The 23,426-nt window shown below is 34.3% G+C and overlaps 2 protein-coding genes across 5 annotated transcripts in view; one reads left to right on the top strand and one right to left on the bottom strand.

Annotated features, from left to right (window-relative positions):
- Positions 1-23,426, top strand: part of LOC108763166 (uncharacterized) — a 137,618-nt gene that overhangs the window by 8,097 nt on the left and 106,095 nt on the right. For both annotated transcript variants that reach the window (XM_018510545.1, XM_018510544.1), the window contains exon 2: positions 1,378-1,475. In XM_018510545.1, coding sequence (XP_018366047.1) covers positions 1,430-1,475 — 46 coding nt within the window. In that variant the 5' untranslated portion in view covers positions 1,378-1,429. The remainder of the gene's footprint in view (positions 1-1,377; positions 1,476-23,426) is intronic.
- LOC108763165 (trichohyalin) overlaps positions 8,343-23,426 on the bottom strand; it is a 55,768-nt gene continuing 40,684 nt past the window's right edge. Inside the window, exons 1-6 of one of the 3 annotated variants that reach the window (XM_018510543.1) lie at positions 16,681-17,161; positions 16,042-16,277; positions 12,454-13,983; positions 11,133-12,303; positions 9,353-9,530; positions 8,343-8,946 (exon numbers count right to left, since the gene is read on the bottom strand). In XM_018510543.1, coding sequence (XP_018366045.1) covers positions 8,695-8,946; positions 9,353-9,530; positions 11,133-12,303; positions 12,454-13,983; positions 16,042-16,277; positions 16,681-16,691 — 3,378 coding nt within the window. In that variant the 5' untranslated portion in view covers positions 16,692-17,161 and the 3' untranslated portion in view covers positions 8,343-8,694. Of the gene's footprint in view, positions 8,947-9,352; positions 9,531-11,132; positions 13,984-16,041; positions 16,278-16,680; positions 17,162-23,426 lie in introns of those variants that run through there. The other 2 variants (XM_018510541.1, XM_018510542.1) reach the window with 2 other exon arrangements.

The following is a 23,426-nucleotide window of genomic DNA, read 5'->3' as shown; positions in this document are numbered from 1 at the left end:
CCAATAAAAAAATTTTTTTTTGATAGGAAGAATTTTTTACTCGTTCTATCGATGGTGCATGTTTAATAAGCTGAATAATTTTGCATTAAAGTATCTTTTCGAAAAATCCGAGGTAACCATTAGCTGAAATGTTGTCTCACAGATTACATGATTTTATTTGATTTTATATAACTTCATCCGATTACAAATAATTTTTTTCACTACATATGAAGTCATTTGGTAAAATATACGATTTTATTTAATATTACACAATGACTTCTTGTGGTTGCATATGTAATTATCGGATTATACATAAATTATACATATTTCATATGAATTTTATAATGATTTCGAGGACTCTGTCCCACGATTACAGTGATTACCTCCTCGGAAAAGTTAACTATTGTTTTATTTTTGTCGGGATATAAGCCAAAATAATTCAGACTGTTCACCATGTTGATTGAGATACGAGGCGAACAAAATGTTCCTAAACAAATGAATTGGTAGATGTGGTCCTGCGTTATTCCCTGTGAGATCACCCAATTTAACATGTTTAGACTATTATCTTTGAGGAAGAGCGAAGGAGTTAGCTTACTTTCAACATCCTATCACTTTGGAAAACATGAAAAAAAGAATAAGAAAATACTTTTCGCGAAATGATTCAAGAGTTAAAAGAAGTCCAAGCAAGCTTTCCACGAAGACTACAGACATGACTAGATCAATTTGATCAACATTTTGAACATTTATTGCAATAATAAAAAATTTGTTCCAAACTTTCAGTCTGACTTATCTTGATTTATATCCTGACAATAGTTGATTTTTCGAAAAGATACTTTAATGCAAAATTATTCGGTTCATTGAGCACCATCAATAGAACGAGTAAAAAATACACCTTCCCATTTAAAAAAATTTTTTTATTGGTAGTATGGAAATGTCCACTAAGGAGGCCTGATTCGAAGCTTTATAGTCGGCCGTAGCGTTTCGTCCTGGTCCCACATTACTAGACTCATCAGTAAGGCGATGTAGTGTGGGACTTGCCTTAGACGCCTGGAATGAATCCAGAATGATATTCTATTTAAAGGGAATTCGCGCGGCGCGGTGCTTACGCGAACCGAATGAATCCCGTGGACCTCTAGTGGCGAGTTGCCACAGTAGTATGAAAACCAAGGACATTTAAGGTTATCAAAAAATATGTCCCCCTTATCCTAAAATTTTTATAATAAGTGTCTTCCCCCTATTTCTAATCGTTTGCAAGAAAAACGTGAACGTTTTATCAGACTCACTCAGTATATATACACACATACATACACATACACATTCGTACATATACATATATTCATTTTACGTATACGGAATAAATATAACAAAATAACGGAATATTTTGCAATTGGATTCTAGGTGGGACCGAAGGAACGAGCATTTTATCTTGAAGGGAGCGGAAGACGGAAATATGGGAAAAGGGGACAAGAGAGGCGTTACACAGCGCAGTGATGGTGGTGAGTTCATACTATTAACAATTTAAGCGTGTGTGTGTGTGTGTGTGTGTGTGTGTGTAGATGGGAATAAGGAAAATACAGAATGATAATACATGTCAACGAAGTTAAATACTTTTGTCGATGACTGCAGTAATTCAAGATTATTAACAAACAATAATCTTGAATAATATTTTAATTTAAAAAACGATATTAACGCATGAAATTTTGGAAGAAATCTAAACAAAATTATCTAGATTTTGTATTTTTCGGAAGATCGAAACAGAAACAAATATACTATATGTAAGAAAATTGTTCATATTTGTTGGTTCTCTAGATAAAAAAAGGTAGATAGTGTGTGTTACAACCGTCATTTTCTTTGTGATTAGGATATTTCCTGTGCGAGACATATTTCTATTAATTAAACCACAATTTACGCAATTCGACTAACAACAACAAATTTTCTCTTTCGCTTAAAAATTATTTACTTCGTTACCTATTTCTGGCCGTATATTTCGCGATACATCCGCTTTACGTTTAAAATCGTGATCAAAGGAATCCCACCAACTGGAAACACGCTGACACGCACGTAGAACGATCAGAGAACGTTTTGCTTGTCGCTCGAGCTAGGCAAAGGTGACGTCGGACGATCGGAATTTCGATACGCGAATAACGTGTCTCGTACGTTATCGACGTTATCTCGGGAAAGGAGTAGCATGTATTCGTATATATATATGTATGTGCAGCGGAGGAATTGAATCGAGGGAAAAACGAGACAGAAAGACCACTCTGCGTACATTTGTGTTTCTACCCTTATTTCCCACTTCCTTGATACAAGGTATGTCGTCACCATGTTACCTGTCGTTATTTGCTCGTTGCATATTTGCGACTACTCGTAGGAGATACCTCGATACCACGCGAGAGTGCTTGCTTGCCCTCTTGACTGTGCACACACTCGCGACATTGTTGTATCCGGGATTTCGGTGCTGTCGTGTTTCCACTTCAGTGTTGTTTGTTTCTCGATTTCATGTATAAGCCATTTGCTAAAAAAAACGAAACTCAACATATAACATAATATAAATTGAATACAAATTCACATTTTTTAATTTAAATGTTTAAAATAAGAATTACGATCAATCAATTATCAATTAATCTTTCGTAAAAAAATGAATAATTATTAAGTCGATTTTATGTAAATTAATTATACGAACAATTATGATATTATTAAGTTTGTTATGAAAATAAAAGAGCAATAAAATAGCGAAATATACTTCAATCATGTGAATAGTTCTCTTATTGTTAGATGCATACGTTCGAAACAATGATGCATGGTTGATTTCGGGACAGTTTTACATATGAAAGAATCTGGAATATTTTCCGGCATCGTTCGCTATTCAATTTTATTCGTATTCTACGGATGAAAAGAGTAAGTAAGGATGGTGATGCATGTTTCTGCATCCCTGAATGCAGTGATAATATTCGCAAAAGCAAAATTCTGACACAGTTTGAAAGATGTATTAACAAGGTCACATTAACAATATGTTATTAGCAAATTAATCATTAGATTAATCAATAATAATCAAAATATATAAACATCCTAATTTTGATGTGTTTCTCTACAAATATATATGTACATATACACTGCTCGAAAAAATTATGGCAATATAGAAAAATTGTGGGCAATAATTGGTCAACTTTGACCAACGATAACTTTGCAAAAAATTATCGTAGGATAACGTTTTTTTTAAACTAAAGCTCGAAATCTCTACATTAAGACTAGATTTTAAGTTTGATGCATCCCTGCCTCTGTAACTCTCAAAAATATGAGAGTGTATTTGTCATATTGAAAATTGCAAAGTTTGACGGAATGTACGGATTTTGTAAAATTTTTTGGGGAATGCCGTTTGCAGGGGCATAAAGGTCAAACTTTTCCCTTTAACTTAAAAAAAAACGAGTCTCTGCAATTTTTTTTCTTAAAAATTACCCTTGCATTTTTTACATATACTACCCCGACATTACCTACATTACCGGATATGCACTACGAGGTTGCTAGATTTTCCACGTTTCTGGGTATGTAGATTTTGCATATCGTGTTTCTGCGTGTAAATTTTAATAACGCGTGTTTCCTCTGTATTGCTCAATTATTGCTTGCAGTCGATTCCTCGTATTAATGCAGGCTCTAATTTCTTCCTGCGGAATGTCATTCCAGATTTGTACTAGATAATGGGTCATAGATTAAAAAATTTGGCAAAACAACCTGTCAATCTCAAAGACTTATTACAAGCTCTAGTACAAATCTGGAACAACATTCCGCAGGAAGAAATTAGGGCCTGCAGTAATATGAGGAATTGACTGCAAGCAGTAATCGAGCAACACAGAGGTAACACACGTTATTAAAATTTACACACAGAAACACGATGTGCAAAATCCATCCAACAACCTCGTCGTGGTACATTTTGTATATTGTGGTGCGTATCTGGTCATGGGGGGGGGGGGGGTATTGTCGGGATATTATATGTCAAAAATGCAAGTATAACTTTAAGTGCTGTAACTTTGCGAAAACATCGCAGAGGCTCGTTTTTTTTTTAAATTAAAAGGAAAAGTTCGAACTTTATGCAGCTGCAAATGGCAACATTCCTAAAAAAATTTTACAAAGTCCATGCATTCCGTTGAACTTTGCAATTTTCAATATAACAAACACACCCTCATATTTTTGAGAGTTCCAGTAGCAGGGGTGTATCAAACTTAAAATCCGCCATAGCGTCTTAAAATAGAAATTTCAAACTTTAATTTAAAAAAAAAAAGTTATTCTACGATAATTTTTCGCAAAATTATTGTTAGTCAAAATTGGTCAATTTTTGCCCACAATTGTTCTATGCCATAATTTTTTTGAGCGATGTATTATATTCATATGAAAGAGACATCAAGCTTTTTATTGAAGATGTGAAATAATAATTTACAATGAGGTTTTCTTTGATATAAAATAATTATAAGAAAAAATGTAGTGATATTGATGCAAAAGGAATAATTTAGCTTGGATTACTTTTAAGAACAATGCATCATTTACAAAATTCTAGTCGTGAACATAGAGCCAAGAAAATCGTTTCAAATTCGATGCTTTAGGCATCGACTCTTTTTTAGGGAAACAATACGAGTGATTCACAAAAGCAACCTGCTGATACAAAGGTGGCCCGTATATATATGCGGATAGGACCGTTTGTCACTACAGGTGCGCAGTTTTCCGTTTACAGGTGTAGTGCATCGCGCGAGTTGTCTATTTGTGCGCGGATGCATCAGACCAATGACAAACCGTGTACTCGCTTGTTGTCCGTCAAGTTGAAACAAGAAGAGATGAGGTAATAACAGGAAAAAAAGGAAAAGAAAAGCTTTTTCACTCCGTGAGTCTTGTACAGTAGAAAGAAACTGCTACATCCGCGTCATTTAAGTCGTTTTATATATTATTCTTTAAATTTCTTGAAGTAAAATCACACTCCAAAAGAGTTAAAATACTGCCACTATGAAAAAAAAGTGAAAAATTTGGCACTCTTGAATAAGACTGGCAGATTTTCACTTTTTTGTTGGAATGAAATTCATTTTAAAAAAAGGAGTGAGATTTTTTTCTTTTGGAGTAAATCTCACTCCAAAAAAAAACAGTGAAAATTTGCCACTCTTATTCTAGAGTGCAATTTACCGTTTAATTTTATGATTTAAATTTATATTTTTAATGTTTTAAATAAGATAATCTAAAGTGTGTTATTTTTTTATCAAAATTGCAATGGTAAGATATTTTTATATATTAAATAATGAAACTATAATACAATAATATTGTAATTATATTTCACGCAGTAACATAATATCAAAAGAATTATTTTAACATCAAAAGAGATGTTCTTTGAAATAAACGTCATGAGTCTTTTAGAGAAAGCTCAATGTGTCTTTAATGGAAACATCGTGAACCGTATTATATCGCGACCAGTCTTATGAATTGTATTATCTCATTGTGTTGTACAAAGTAAACTGAAAGTCGCAAAAAATACAAGTAAATTGCGAAAGGACATGGCACATGAGGAAGTGCATCTTGGACGGTATCGAGATAGACATAGTGAGAAGACAATATCCTTGGAGATGATTCTTGAGAATGTTGGATGCGCGTCTGTTGTCGACATGCTGTTGACAGGCGACTCTGTCGGCAGTCTGTTGTTAGGGATTTATATGTACGTGCCAGGAAACTTTAGATAGAAGATTTCTCTCTATCTGGCGCGAGATGATCTGTGCATCTCTGACAAGTTGTTGTAACATAATACAGCATGAATAACTTCATCTTCAACATGAAACTTTATATCTTTATTTATTACCTCTGATGTGATAACTAGTTTTCCAAAGATATTTGTATTAACTGTTAATCCGCGATTAACTTATACATGTACCTACTTTGTTAATTATTTCTATTGAATATTATTGATTAAGTTTTTAGATGTCGTCTTTCGATTAGTAGTGCTAAAGAAATATTTATACACTTTACATGTCAAAAATATGAAGAGATAATACAGCGTGACAGTAAAGCCATGAAAAAAATGGAAAATTATTTTTGTTAAAAAAAAATAACAAACGTTGGGATATTTTGTATTCTAAAAGACATTTTATAATAGTGATGTAATAGAGAAAATACAATACAATACTTTTAGAATACAGAAAAGATCAGATGCTGTTATTTATATTTACATAAATTATATTGTATTATATAATATTGCAGAAATTATCATTTTTTTACTACTTGAATATTGATGAAGGAAGTATAATCTATAGGAAAAAAAACCAACTAGTAGTAGACAATACTCGTTTGCCTTGACCGCATTGCTCAATGATTAGATGCGCCACTGTGATTAACATAATTCACGTACGAGTGCTAAAAGAAACGCATGTGTTGTCTATTACATAACTTTTTAAATCCATACTATTTGTATTTATTTGTAATTAATTTTAATTTCTACTCTATTAAAATGAGTATTTTAATATTCGCTTGCTCTTATTAAAAATATAAGTTTACAAGTAAATATATGGTACTCCAATTAATATTATTGAAACATATTGTTTCCTCTTTAAATAAACTTCGATCGAACGTGTAAATAGTAAAAATAGTCGTTAAAGTTTGACAGGTATGCGCCCGAATGTAAAGTGACGTTTCCAATTTTCGTCGAAGTAATTTTGTACCGAATGCATTGGCGATTGTAACTAGCGCGACACGTAGTGCATTACACAAAGTGGTTGTTCACGTCAATAGTCGATTATTTGCTTTTGCCTTAACGTGTGTATGTCGAGACGCGAGGGATGTGAGGTGGCGCCTTCGGATTTACAATGCGTTTGATTGGACGGAAAATGTTTGCAAGCTCTTAAACGTTGAATGGCCTCGTTACGGCTACGGCAAGCGAAACGATACAAAAAAGGAATCGGGAAAAAAAAGACGATGATGATACGGATAAATGTGATATAATCGGAAGTTATATTCGTTATTAAATATTGTAAGCGCGATTAACGCGCGTAAATGTGCGAGTCATCAGTTAGAAATCTTTTTTATTCGGAAGTAAATTTGTATTATCAATATCATAATATTTTATGTAATATATTTTCCTATTTATAATATTAGGCACTGATAAAGCACGAGGATTATTTTTAAAAAAATAAAAACATTGAAAATGTGTAATTTTTTTCACATTTTGCGTTTGCAATGTAATTTGAAAGAACATACAAACATGTCAGTGTCGCGGCGAGTTAATCAAATTTTACGTACGTAATAAAGTTTGATTGTAGCACGAAAACTCTGACAGGTGTTTCGGGTTATACAAGTACAAATAACTTTATTGCTTTCTTTGTGTATGTTACATAAATATTCGTCTGGTTATAACACATTAGAGCCTACCTTCTATATCACATGTGGAAAAAAGCTGCAAAGATACTCGTCTTGGCTACGTACAAAAGATTTACAATAATTTTCGCACGCTGTGTTTGTACATGCAAACGTGACGACAAAACGTGTCATAAGTTTGTCGTATATATTTTTTCTTTACAGAGCTTTACATATGTACGTAACTTTACACGCGCTACGCGAGGCAGTGCTACAACGTTGGCTACCGATTAATATTAAAAACTAATTGATTACTATTCTACACAAAACACACGTTTTATTAATCTTCGACATTACTTAAAACGAATACTGCTTGCTACATTTTAAAAGTTGAACCTTTTAAACGTTTCTTAGACTATCGTTAATTCCTAGTCGCACTATATAAATCTGTCTAAAGCACACTATCGTAGAAATAGGCGGATAAAAAAATATTTACGTTTTTGTTCGTAATTATTATAATAAAATAATATATGATCTTCATTATATTATATACGATGACTTTTAGCATAAAAAAAGGCATAAGAGTTTAATATTCAGCTTTGTTGTTGATTATTTTCATTCCCGATTTAAACTATCTTTTTTCGAAGTATACCTAGTCTTATACATTATTTATTCTCTTCTGTAGAGAAGATAGAATTTTACAAATAATCAGAAATCGCAAATAATTGTGTTGCTGGATGTAAAAAAATAGATGTATTTTTAAATTTAAAAAATTGATAATTTTTAAATGTAAAATTTTCATGACATTTTCCTATTTTTCGATTTTCTATCTCTAATATTTCTAAATATTTTTTAGCACATTTATATTTTACGTCAAATATAGGTAAATATATTTTACAATTTATTCAAAACACGTTAATAATATTTCAGTGTAGATTTTAACATCCAATATATTAAATTCAATTTAATGTTTTTTTTCTTTTTCATTGAATTTTGTCGTAAAAATATTATTTTTTTATAAAACTGAAATATTTATTTATGATAGCTTTTTGCTTAATTTTGAGTTATTAAAATTACTAATATTGTGTCAAGTAAAAATGTATATCAAAGTCTTCCGTTCTGCAAATATTTAAGTCAACTTACTGAGCTCTTTTATCCGATGAGCGACACAAATATTTATACAGATCCAGCAGAAGTCACATATGCACAAATTGATTTGAAGTACAGTAACTTGAAACTTTTCGCGCGCGCGCGCGCGTGTGTGTGTGTGTGTGTGAGAGAGAGAGAGAGAGAGAGAGAGAGATTTCCGTCAGTGTTGAAAAGTCTTTCCCTCTTTTTTCTTGTCTAGTTGATATTCGTCTCTCGAAAAGTAAAGGCTGAATCTTATTGATGTTATTAGTTTTACGAGTTAGCATAGAACTTCAGGACTTCTGCTCTGGCAGCGTCCGCAACAGGCCCTCTACACGGGTTAGGATCCCAATTAATCCCGGGGCAGCCCAACGATTCGAAACACTTTACGAGACGATTGTTATTGGATGAACAACAGTGAACAACTGCCCAAACACATGGGGCAGGACTCTGGGCAGGTGGTCTCGGTGTTGGAGGGACAGGAAATTGTGCCACTCGTACACCTTCGCGATGCGGGTTGATTCCCTGAAAATAATCATTGAATTTTGAATTTGCATAATTAAAATTGCAAAAGTAACAATATCTTATTACGTTTCGCACATATTTGTATTTTTTTTATTTTTCTTAAAATTATCGCAATTTTCGGAGAAAATATTACAAAAAAGTGCCAAAGAGAGAGGCGATGCTGCTCAGCGTTCAGTCAATTAAGCGAAACAAAACAGAGCGACTGAAGGCTTGTTGGGGTCGAAGGGGCACGAACCCGCCGCAACTTCTCCCTGATTTAATGAAGCGCGCTTTAGTTTGGTAGCGCGAGACAATTGGCGACCACGAGATCGAATTCGTCAGTGAATAAACCGCCGGTGGACAACCGAATCGGGTTTACGCGATCGGAGTGCGGTGAAGTGTTTTGACAGACAAATGGAGGACTTACTGTAAAATCGATCTCGTTGTTGAAGCCGCCCCTCGATATCACTGGTGGCGAGACGGGCGACGTCGGCGAGGAGCCACCAGGACGGACTATTATCCTTGCGCTCACCGGCAGAGAGTTTAGTCTGGCTAGTTCTTGTCGTCTCCACTGATCGGTCTCCTTCTGTCTGTGCTCTCTCATTCTACAGTAGATGAAAATGTAGGATCGCATTTATCGGATAATTCGAATAAATAAACTCTTGCCTTGATGATACGCTTGGAATATTTCTTTAATTAAAGTCGCACTGTTCACTGTCTTTAATATATCGCGATTGTTGATATTTAAAATTTCACGCGACTGGAAAAATATCTCAGGTAGCACAAGCGAAATTTATTGCATTAAACTACAAGAAAATCTATATTAAGTTAGCAGGATCAAATCAGCAAAATCGAATTGGACCTGTTGGAATATTTAGTACTCTTTTACAAGGAAGGCGATAATATTTTTCAACTGATGAAGTAATTGGTAGTATTAAATATTAATATAAATATAAAGTAAAATAAGAATAAAAAAGAAGCATATCTGGAATTCACCATTTATATTTCTATTGCTATTTTATATTCTCATTGTATGAAATATACTCTTTACGCTATAGTTAAAAAAAAACCGCTTTTTTCAAGTTGCTGGAAAAAAACCAGGAAAATTCCCGTTTTTTTCCGAAAAATTGGTTTTTTTGGAAAAATTGCTGTTTTTGCAATATATATAACATGCTATTTAATTTTTAATATCCTTCATCAAATTAATGTGATCCAAAAAGTTATGTAATCTTATTTTTGTTAAAATTTTAATTTTTCCTTCTATTTTTATAAAATCTAATCTAACCTTCCTATGGTGCATAGCAAAGCATTATAAGTACACGACTGCGCATTGTACTGCGCAAGTGGTTACTATAGATACATCACGTAGGTTAGATCGGTTAGATTAAAAAATTTATAATTCTTTTTATTCTAAAGACTTTGTCGTGAATGTGATTCGTCTTAATCTGCACATTACAAAATGTGTTAGATTTTATTTAAATTAGATATAAGATTACAATATATTAATTCTCGTATGTTATAATATTATTAAAATAAGATAATAAACTTCGTTTATAAGCATTGAAATTAATATACAGCTAACTTTTATATTTACGTTTACAATATTACATCACTTGATGTGAAATTTATTTACTATTAAACGAAATAATTTAGAAACAAATGTAATCTTAACAACTAGTCTGAAGAGTAATTTAAGTTAATACATATAACAGTGTATGTTTCGTATATTTTATCGAATACATTATGGGACCTCAATTCTGTTAACTTATCCAAATTATTCCGCTGTGTACCCTATACGCAATTATTTTTTTTGAAAAAAGAATCGAGAACAAACGTGGTAGATTTTACAAGCACGCGTAAATTTTTCTAAAATGAATTTTTCTACCCTTGGGAAAAAAACCGAAAGAATCCGCGGAAAAATTGGAAAAATTCGGTTTTTTCCGATCCTTTAAAAGTATACTTTACGCGATTTCAATTTTATCGCAATAATACCTACCATACATGTGGAAACAATATTAGTTCCCAACAATATTAGTTCCCAATAAGGAAATAATAATAAAACAAAAATAAAACGAACAGAGACAAATGATAGAAGTAACGAACATTGAAAACTGCGAAGCGCATCAGCTCGAATAAAGTTCACTGGCGTTACGCCAAGTGAAAACTTCATTTTTGCAAAGCACGTGCCCTAAGGACCACTTACATACCTGCTCTCTTCCTGTTGTCGTCTCTCGGCTTCCAATCTTTGCCTTTCGCGCTCTGCCGCCGCTCGCCTGGCTTCTTCGACTCGCATCAAATTACTCGGAATGGGCCGGCTATCCTGTCGTCTTCTGTGCTCTGCCAAAAGACGAGGATCCTGGTGGTAGATCGGCCTAGTTTCTGGTTGTTTCGTCCTACCAATTTCGTTCCTGGATCGTTGCTTCAACATCTCCTGCCTTCTTCTCTCGGCCTGTATCCTCGCTACCTCCAGCTGCTTCCTGTTCTCCTCGTACCTCCTAGATTGCTCTCTCCTCGTTTCCTCTTCTCGCCTGGCCGCCTCCTCTCGCATCCGTTGCTGCCGTAACCGTCTCTCTTCTTCCTCCTCCCACTGTCGCCTGGCGAGTTCCTTCCGTCGCTCTTCCGCCTCGTACCTCTGCCGCCTATCCTCCTCTAACCTTCTCGCCGTCTCTTGTTGCCTCCGTCTGACTTCCTCTGGTGAGCTTCGCGGATCGATATACGTAGGCGCCGACGGTCCATGGTCTCTCCTCACTCCTGGATCGGGATATCTGTCGCGACGCCTGACTTCCTCGATCAGTCTTCGCTCCTCGAACCAGTTACGATCGGCTGTGGTCGATTGATTATCTCTCGATGGCACATTCACTGGTTGGTTTCTCCTGATGTAATCCTGTAGTTTTCTCTCTTCTTCTTGTCTTTTACGCTGCTCCTCCAGTCGTCGATGGTACTCTTCGTCATTTCTACTCACATTCATCCGCGGATCTTGGTGTTCTTCGGGTCTATAGCGTCGTTTCTCTTCTTCCGATCTTTGATCGGCATGATTGGCACTGATAGGTCGATTTCGTGTAATATATTCTCGCAATTTCTGTTCTCGCTGTTTTTCTTCTTGCTGTCGTCTTATCTCATCTTGATCGCGCTGTCTGATATCGTTCGGATGACTGACTGAATGTTCCGCGTGCATTAAATTCGATGGTTGCTGTCGCCTTCTCTCATCTTCATCCCCTTGCCTCTTCTTCTCTAGCCATTCTCTGCGACGGTCTTCTAATCTTCTTCTATCATTTTCGGAAAGATTTCTCATTGAATCTTGACGCCTTCTTGCCTCTTCTTCCCTTTTTCTTTGAGCTTCTTGCTGCGATCTGTATTGCTCCTGTCTCCTTGCTTGTTCTTCTTCCAATTGTCTTCGCTGTTCTTCCTCTCGTCTCTTCATTTCTTCATCGTAAAGTCTTCGTTTCCTTTCATCATCTTTTATGAAAGTTTTAAAGCCCGATTTTTTAAAATTTTCCTCTTGCCATTTGCTCTGTAGTTTTCTTTTAATTTCTTCTTCTTGTAATCTTCGTTCTTCTTCCTCTCGTCTTCTTAGCTCTTGCTCGTTTCTTCTGTCTGTCTCCTGCATTTGCGCTGCTTCTTGCTTTCGTCTTTCTTCCATTTGCCGTCGCATATCTTCGTTATCTATACGATGTGTTGTAATGTCCATCCTCTTACGATACTCCTCCCGTCTATTCGGCAGTCTTTGATTAGCCTGTTGCATTCGTCGCAAATACTCTTCTTCTCTTCGTTTTTGTTCAAGTAATTTCTCGTACTCTTGTCTAACATTATCGATGTTAGTATTTAATCCATGATGCTGGTCACGTCTTCTAGATGTGTCTTGATGGTATTGCATCTCGTGCTGCCTGCGACGTTCATTCACGGTCTGCAACTCGTCGCTGGACACGACACCTTCATCCTCACCGAAGCCCCAATCGATCGACCGTCTCGTTCGCTTCCGTTCGCTTCTACCGTCCGCAAATCCCTCAGTATTTGCTTTGGCAAGCCACAGCAACTGCCGACCATGACTCCTGCTGGCGCCGTTATCACCGTCCAATAAAATGGTTTCTCGCTTTGATTTGGCTTCCTCGTAATTCTTAATTTCGAGATCTGCCAGAGATCGCTTGGTCTTCTGACTAGTTATTAATTCACTAGAATTTATTGGAATGGATCCACCCAAATCTCCTCGTTCTGGTAACTTCTCTGGTCGCCTAAATTCATCCAGATGGTCAGAATTAAGATGGCTGGCATCCATATCTCCCCTATTTGGCTTGTTTCTTTTCGTGGTAGTTTCCAGTCTTTTGAGTTTGAGAAGCTCGTCCATTTCCTCATATTCTTCTTCATCGTATGACAGAACGTCGTCGAGATCCAAGGATACCGGCGACACGTTTAGCAACACGGACGGAGCTGGTACCTCGCCCTTCTCCTTGTCAGGCGCATCTATCGATCTTTTCGTCTTGTGGGACAACAACGACGCTTCGAGACCTTCGCATCCAACCTGTAGCTCCGGCACACCACCAACATCGAAGGCGTCTTTGTTGATGAAAGGAGTCTCGGTTCGTTGTTCTTCGAAAAAATTTGATTGCTTGTGATTAACGTTCGCACTTGTTATTGACTTAATTTCTGTTGTCTTTGTCTTTGAATTCAAATGACCCGTCTTTTTCGGAGCTTTGCTCTTATTTCTCAACAGTAAATTTATGGAGGGCGTGGTTGCGGTCAGTAGAGTCTTCTCTTTGGATAGATCTAGTTTGTATATTTCCATCGATCCTGGGCCTTGATCCTGAAACGTGTCGTCTGCCACAAAGGGGTCGTCTAAAAGGTCTGAAGGGGATACCTCTGCTTCGCGCGAAAGCGTTTCCGGCATCTCGTAGCCGTAATCGACTTTGTCGGCCGCGAATTCCGCGCCGGCGATATTCGGTAACCGCCTCTGCCAGCCTGAAAAGGGGTACATTCGCTTTGACGAGACAGTGTCCTTCAAGAAACCTTCAAGCTGAAAATCTCGCTCGGTATATTTGGCATTGCGAGATAGAGCTCCTGATTCTGAAAAATGTAATTAGACTTTTTTTATGTCAAAAATTAGATATACTCAGAAAATTAATTTTAACTATTGCACATTACGTAGCTGAAAATAACGGTTTAATTTAGAAATTTAATCTACGGGGGAGATTCTCTTTAAAAGATATTTAATAACGATTTCATACCCGGCTAAACTAATATAGTTGCATACTATAGTGACGTGAGTAATGCTCGACGCCAATTTATTTCTCCGAAATTCTTGCGTGCTGTTATAATATAAAGATTTATATGTGTGTGTATTACTCGAAAAATATATATCATCCATTATTCTGCTAAATAATAGCTTTCGCCCTAAAATTTTTTTTCACATTATTTGTGTAAAAAAAATTAATAATTTTTATGTATGATATTTTTGCACAGATATATCTTTTGAGTTTACTTCATTTATTTTATTAGTAAAATATTCTATTTGCTTTTTAAAATTTTTTTTTTAATTTGAAAATTAATAAAGAACACAATACTGCCCTGTAATTATTATTGTATTGACAACATAACGTATTAACACAAATCTTTAGATTTTTTATATTTCGAATATTAATATTATATTATCTTCTTATCTCAACTTAACACGAGAAATGATAATAACTATTTAAATTTATTCATATTTAATACATCAATATATATAAACGTTTCGATCTGTCATTAGATCATCTTTAGTATTCAATTTTAATTCTTATCAATTTTAACATAAATTAAGCGACAAATTCATTACGCAAATATTCTACGGCTAGATTTCGAGATTGTTATATTTTTTCTCATTAACGATTATATAACTAAAATATTCTGCATCACTTCCATAAGTACAAAACTATATCTAACATAGTTGTTCGTCAGTTATATATCATTTCATAGATTACACAAAACTTGTTACTTCCTTGAATCAAATCTCATACTTGATTGTATCATACGGAGACGGATGATTCTTTAAATTGTGTCATAACACATTGAAATTTCTCATTTTGTCCATTTACAATTAATAAAATCAAGATGAATTATATTGTAAATGGACAAAATGAGAAATTTCAATGTGTTATGACACAATTTAAAGAATCATCCGTCTCCGTATGATACAATCAAGTATGAGATTTGATTCAAGGAAGTAACAAGTTTTGTGTAATCTATGAAATGATATATAACTGACGAACAACTATGTTAGATATAGTTTTGTACTTATGGAAGTGATGCAGAATATTTTAGTTAATCGTTAATGAGAAAAAATGTAACAATTTCGAAATCTAGCCGTAGAATATTTGCGTAATGAATTTATCGCTTAATTTATGTTAAAATTGTTAAGAATTAAAATTGAATACTGAAGATGATCTGATGACAGATCGAAACGTCTATATACATATATTGATGTATTAAATATGAATAAATTTAAACTTCGCTGCTGTTGTCTAGTGTTCGTGAAATAAGCCTTTTAAATCAAATGTTTGTTTTCTTTCAATCCACGGTTCTTTTATTATTTGTGATAATAACTATATTTGAGATTGAACGCATGCTGAAAATTTTCGAACTTTTAACAATCGTGAATAGTATTTATGTGACATTGGAGTTGCACAAAGACGATGAACAAGAAGACCTTGATTCATCAGAAAGCCGGGACAAACGGATTTCCACCAGTTAGGCCGATTCGTCACGAAGCGTTTGTTCCATCTTCATTAGACAACGCGACAGAATTAAATGGTAAATTGAGTTAAATACTAAAATAGAACAATATACATTTCTATATACTTGTTGTCTTTGTCTCCTGAGAATATCAAATAGAGATATTAAAAGTATTTTATAAAATAAAATTAACATTTAAAATCATAATGCCCTTACATCTTTTCTACATATTTCTTTGTAGGTAGAGGAAGAGAAAGAAATCAGAAAGATATATTGAGAATATATTCCTAATATATTCTCAAAATGACAATCTCGTATTAGACATCAGCTCTTGAGTTGACAGCGAAACACAATATGATGCTTTATTTTGCTCAGCTTGACATAACAGTCATAGCACTGTAAAATCTGACATACCCTCTGTGGAGAGCGACCTTCGCGAGCCGATCCAAAGGTCGAGAGGTTGATCGTGGACTGGATCGTGATCCCTCCAGACTCCAGTACGGTCCCGTTGAACCCTAGCGTGTCGGCGTGGAGACACGGGGGAGTATTGATCGTGAGAGAGGCGGAGGGTGACTGCTGCTCCTCCTACCAGAACCGCCACCGTCAGCCAGACCGTGGCCAGAACCACTGTCACCCGTGGTTGCATCCTTCTGCAATCAAACGGGTGTTCCCTCGTTATTCCACCTCAGTCAAGCTCTTCACAGCATTCTGACTTACGTTACAGTGGAATTCTTAATCTCATAATTCTTTGATACGTCTGCGTTCATCGCATTTTTTTTTTACTTTTAGCTAAAGTTCTTCGATATAAAATTGTAATAGTACATAAAAGCAGAAAAGCTAATAGCACCAAAGCACTGTTTTATATTACTATTTACAGTTATGGTACAGTTATCTACAATGAACTATGAAGTAGGTACTGATATTTTCACGTGATATTTTCACGTAATAAAGTCTTTCTTTTGCCCTATACCTATGCGAATTATCTTTTAGAGAGAGGAAACAGATTTTTTTCGTAAAATAAGCTGCAATTGAAGACGAATTTCAAAGACTTACCTATATATCATTCAAACGCAAGCATGCAAACCAATGCGCTCCAAGCAGTACCACTCTCAGAATATACCGCGAAGAATAACGTATTCACTGTAACAACCATCTAACACGCGAATCTTCTTATTCCCAAAAGGGAAAGCTAGCTCGGCTCTCCCTGACTTTGAATCTCAGACAACCATCTCTCTCGTCACCCCGTTCGCGAGCTACTCCGCGGCATGTTTCAAAGGACGTCGCTTTACCGAGAAAGATGAAAGCAGGCACAAGACAGCCTGCCTGCCTGTCTACCGTGCAACTCTCGAACTACTCTTGAACTAGCCCTCTTGTCTCTTTGATTCTCGCTCCAGCTCTTCCTACACACGAATCAGCCGCTACTTTGCGAGCGACACTTGGAGCACACCTCTCTCAGCGAAGCGAGAAAACGAGAAGAACGGGGAGATAGAGAAAGGTCGATATCAACGGCGGATCGAGTGATCTTGACATACTGCCCGCGTCAGGCCGAAGTGGCTAAACTTAATACCGTGGCGAAGGAGAAGGCGAGGAAGGCCGCTCGCTAGAATCAACTCCGCGTGTGCATGACGCGCCAATTGACTTCCGCCAACTGACGTCACGTTTCTCTCTGTTTCTCTTTTCCTCTCTTTCTCTTGCTTTTCGTAGACCCGTCGGCCGAGTTGACCGAAGAATCACTGCTAATTTCGATCAAATTCAACTGGCGCGGGCGATTTTCTTCGTTTCTCGACACGCGAAATATCACGCGATGCTGAGGTATCGCGGGATTTTCAGATATTTGGAGAAGATATGTGTATTAATCATCGTTCATGATTTTTGTGATGATATAAATGACGTAATATACGGAAAATACAAATATAAAATAAATCAAAGATTAGGACGGGGATTTATTTAAATTTCCGACATATATACTATATATTATGTATTCTACTAATAATTATAATTACTAAATATATGTATATATATATATACAATGTACTCTGAAGAGTGCTTGCGTATCTATAAGGAAACTTGAAGAAGGTTTATATAAATAATTAAATTTATTATTTTATTAATTATTTATTTAAAATTATAAAATGTATAAATTATAGAATGATTATTATTTCATAATCTATAGACAAAATTGTACTTCATATGATATCAATTTTTTTATTTTCACTTAAGTGACGATAATTTTTCTAGAAAGTATTTTTTTATAGCAACAAATATAGCGAGAGATTATAGTGAGTGGTTTAGATTTTATCATTGCAGTCAGTAGATCAGCGCAAGTTATTCTTAGCTACTTATTTAGCGTCCAAAGGAAGCGCGGTTGATCGGACGCTCTATAGCAGATATAAATTCATATCATCATGAAGTCAATTAGAGCAATCATTTCTCTTTTCTTCTATTCGACAGATCTTACGCCACAATTTGCTATTAGAATAACGTATATTTTTTTTCTTATTATGCGTTTTGAATTACGATGCTATTGTGTACTAATTTATAAGCTTTATGAGATTGTTTTTTATGTGTATATACATATACCGTATATATCTCAGCGATATAGCGATTAAGCCAACTTAAGTGAGAGGAATGCGATTTCAAACAAGAATGCGTGATACATTCTCAAGCACGCGAATGAGAAAATATGAATGAGGATTTATTAGTTGCCATAAGCAAATGTGATTTAACGACGAAATATGTATATTATTCGCGGCGATACAGCGAAATATAATCATAATATATTACAGGACGATACATCAGTTTTTCCGATAACGGTATAACAAGAATAATAATCCGCTGACAATCGACAAATGCATAATTACGGGGAATGTATATATTGAAAGACATTATTGCAGACTATAATGGAGTCGACAATTATGCCTACATCAAGTGTCTCTAATTACTAGTTATTACAATATAATGCTCGATTGTGTAAGTAGAAGAGTGATTAATTAATAATGGGTCCGCGTTTGTAATTAAATAGTGGCAAACTCATGTTCCGGGCGAAACTCTACCTTGTAAACTACAATTACGTTTAGCACGAAACGAGATATATAGTGCAATTCTGCCAAAGTACTTCATTCGCTTGCATACATATTCATGCCTATACTGATATCGATTTATCTACCTCATTGCAGAATTCATACAAATATCTTTATAAGAAGTCAAAATATCGCATAAGACATTTTTACAATTTTATGCAATATTTTACTTAATGTTATTAAATAAAACGAGGACATTATGTTTCATGAGTTGATTGTGAACGAATTATTTCGTTATGTTTTACTAAGAACAAATAGTTACCTAATATCTTGGCATAAAAATATAACATTTGAAATTATTATATAAATCCGTGTATTATAAATGGTGATATTTAGCGCTAAATATGAGACATAAATACGGATTGAAGAAGTAATTTATTCCTTGAAAATAAAGCTAATTTTATATTAATTTTTCTAAGAAAATAAGCTTGCTATGTTCTTGCACAGATCTTAAATTATTATAGGAATGTTCGCGGCGTTGTGCGAACCTAATTGCACGAATTGTTGTAGACAAGGCGGATTAAAGTCTGCCAATAGTCCATACAGTTTCATTTCTCTTTTTCCCTATCTAACTCTCTACCTATCTTGCCATCTTTTTTCAATTTATCTCGTATACCCGAGGCAACGGCGACGACTGAAACGAACTTTCCTTCACATCTAACTTCTAAAGGAGAAAATCGCTACAGTCGTCTTTCTTATTGTAAATGAGGTCAGGATACGTCAAGGATTCTAAAAGTGGAAGACAAACACATGTGGAAAATACGATTTTCAACGAGTGTTACGTTAACTTTCTACTAATATATAGGTTGATTAAAGAAAGGTTTACATATTTTGAGATATACATGTAGCATTCATTAAAATTGAGAGAAAAATTTAAGAAACTTAAATTATAAAACAAATACTAATGAGCCAGTTTTTGTCATCACTATAAGAAGTGCTTTATATAGTTCTTATTGTCATACATCCCTCAGTCCTACTTGTTGTAGAGAATCACGCACTCTTATGCATATATTTAGCAGCTTTCGGATTTCCTGATAGGTATGCATTGAATATACATTCTTGCAGAGTTGATACATTATTGATAGGTATTAAATATATTAAACTCTCCACAGCTCTCTCTTTTCTCTCTCTCTCTCTCTCTCTCTCTCTCTCTCTCTCTCTAAAAAAAAATCTAAGGGATCAAGGTCTAAAATAAGGGGATTTGACAAGTCAAACTACTGGACTTTTCCAATCCACTGTCCATTAAATGTCTAAGTTAGATATTGTCAAACGATGCGTAGAAAATGGAATAGTGCCTTATTGTGCATGAACAGTATCAGTTGCCCTTAAGAGGCACTTTGATCCGCAGTTTACAGCTAGCATTTTACTTACTAATGAGGTGAACTAAAGGTTGTAAAGCATCTCTTATGGTGACAATAAAGACCCATATCTTAATAAACAATTAAAGACAATAAAGGCCTATATCTCATTTGTTTTAGGATCTATATTTGCTGTTGGGTACTATCTTTATTTTATAAATATTACCTGCTTTTAAAATATGTAATTTTTTATCACCCTGTATTTGCAATTAACTTAATGAGATGTAGAAATGCAAAATGAATGGAAATATATAGGATATTTTTTGCATTTTCCATATCTTCTGCTGCCTATGTTTTTTTCCATACATTTCCTTATAATATGGAAATGAATTGCATTGTACGTCCTTTCAATATTATTATTCATGTGTTTTTCATTTCATTGCATTTATAATTTTAATAAGAATAATATCAAGAATATGGAAGGGCAAATTAGAGTCAAATTCGAATATAATATATGTGTAACACGTTAAAAATTTTTTACATTCCGATAAATTGATATAAAAATAAAAATATAATTTAAAAAACTTAATGTTACATTGTGTTACATTACATGTTTCGGCATCATAATTGTGCTATCATCAGATGTTTATAATTCGCAGAATAGAAACGCATTAAAAAAGTCAATATTAAACGTTATAAAGGATGTATTGAATTAATCCTATAAATATATCCGCCTCTTATGTAAATCAGATGCAACACCATAGATGGAGAGTGAAAACAAATTGCTCGCAATCGGTTGGACGACCGGTTGATAGAAAATTTTTCACAATTATCTATAAGTTATAATCTTTTAGGTACAGATCTACAAGCAATTTCATAACTATGTTAAAGAACTCACCGTTATGGTCCTACATCCTTCCAACATATGATGTAGATAAGATGCGTGTCAAGTTGCTTATATCAGTCATTATAACTCCATCTGTGGTGTTGCATCTGATTTACATAAAAGGCGGATATATTTATAAGATTAGTTCAATACATCCTTTATAACGTTTATTATTGACTTTTTTAATGCGTTTCTATTCTGCGAATTATAAACATCTGATGATGGCACAATTATGCCGAAACATGTAATGTAACACAATGTAACATTAAGTTTTTTAAATTATATGAGCCGTTTATTTTGAAAGTGGCCTAAGTCCATTTTTCAATGTTTTGTTGTTGACCTTTGTAGTAGCGTGTACAACTTGAAGTTAGCTGTCATAAACAACATTTTTTTTTTTAAATGGACTTAGGTCACTTTCAAAATAAACGGCTCATATTTACAATATATTTTTATATCAATTTATTGGAATGTAAAAAATTTTTAACGTGTTACACATATATTATATTCGAACTTGACTCTAATTTGCCCTTCTATATTCTTGATATTATTGTTATTTAAAAGACCTTTGTCCTTTAATCTAATTGTTTAATAAGAATGTCTCATACGGAAACGACGATTTTGTTGAAGTATTCAAAAAGTTTAGCTATCCTGGTAGAAATGTATGCAGTTTTCCTAGACATTTATCCAGTTACTATCTAATATTACTCTATTCTCATTAGTTGTGCTAATACTGAGTAGGAAATGGACAAAAACTTGATAAAGTTTTATTCTGTCCATTTCATGAGCAGTTAGCTTGCTTATTAATCAATTTAATATTCATTATTTGATGTGTTTCTATTCAGTAACTGGATTCAGATTTATGCAACTTTTATATTCAGTAACTGCAAGCAAAGCATTATATCCTGATTGGGATCCTAAGTAGTTTTCCTTCTCAGTTACTAGACAGAAGTTGGTATAGCTGTTTAGTAACTGCTCAAAAAATGCATGAAATTTCTACCAGGGTAGATCTGAAAATAATTTTGCCGAACTATCAAAATAATTATGTAAGACGCGCTTGAGCTGATTGCTAGAATATCAAAAATTTTTGCAACATTCATCATGCTTAAATTTCCTATATAATTATTCGATGATCTAACAAAGAATTTTCAAATTAATATGTAGTAAAATTTTTAGATATTTTAACAAAATCTTTTTTGTGCAGAAATTTAAACTACTTTTTTCTTTATTTTTCTTGAATAAAAATTGAAAGATCACTAAATTCAGTGATAAATATAAAAAAGAATTATCTACTTTCCATTGCTCATAATTTAATATGTTCAATATTTATATTAATAAAAAATGAATTTAATTTCTATTGAAGAATCAGCGAATAAATGGATTCATAATAGATTTGGGATATTCCGCAATTCATGAATGAAATAATATATTATCATGTACTTGAATATTTTACATTCTTGTTGAAATACTCGTATCGAAAATCTCAGAGCTTCTATCGAATTGTCGATTTTCGACGCTGATTTTACCGAATCGTGAGCAGTTTGTGCGAGGCGTAGTTCGAAAACTGTCGGAAAAATGGTCGTCTAGGGATTTGGGGAGCGACGAGACACAAGTGGCACGGTTTATTATGCGGCACGCGAAATCGGATTAGGATCACGTTCGATGCGAATGCGTGTATATCTCGATTGCCGATAATAACGCGGTGCGGCATGGTGGATAGAGCACTAAAACAGTCGCTAAAAACGATGTTTGCCTATTGTACAGTTTGTCTATGTGTACACTCTCTCGGCCTGTGCGCTATCGATCGCACCGCTTTCGACCTGTATTTTTGTAGATAACGCATTAAAATATTGGTGACTTTATGCGAGTCTCCGGTATACTCGTATGTCCCACACACGTTGTGCGAATGCAATGTACATTCACGCGAGGTAAATGTGATTTTTTTCTATTAAACTAGCCTCATATATATCTTTATCACGCACGATCATAAATTTTCTCGCTACGAACGATTGACCGTCGAAATTTTAATGGTGGTCGTTATGTCTCCCGCTACAAGAAAGATGCATAATGTATCGAAAGCGAACATTAGCGTAGCAATATATTGCGTATAGGATGATTCAGTATCGCGGAATATGGTAAGAGAACCGAATACACGAAGTTTTCTCAAAGTAGAATTTTTATGAAAAGCAGAATTATGGAAATATTTGACTTTATGACTTTTAAAAATTTTCTAGAAACATATGCATCTACCAATACTGTGAGAAAAAAATGTTTGGTACTTATTACTATAATTAATGTTACTGTAATTGTGATTATCACTACTATAATGTTAGTAACAATAACTATATGTATACTTTTATCAATTACGTATAGTTGACAATCCTTCGAAAATAGCTACGATCGTAACTATTATTATTGTAAAAATGTTTGCAATTATTGTAACTTAACTACAATTTATAGTAATTCCAACCGTTTTTAGTAATAATTATAATAATAGTCATGTTCGATTGCCAATTATTTTATATATATATATATATA

This window comes from Trachymyrmex cornetzi, unplaced genomic scaffold, assembly GCF_001594075.2.
Source record: "Trachymyrmex cornetzi isolate Tcor2-1 unplaced genomic scaffold, Tcor1.1 scaffold343, whole genome shotgun sequence".
In the NCBI taxonomy this organism is placed as follows: Eukaryota; Metazoa; Arthropoda; class Insecta; order Hymenoptera; family Formicidae; genus Trachymyrmex; species Trachymyrmex cornetzi.
This window is presented reverse-complemented; position numbering and strand designations above follow the sequence as displayed.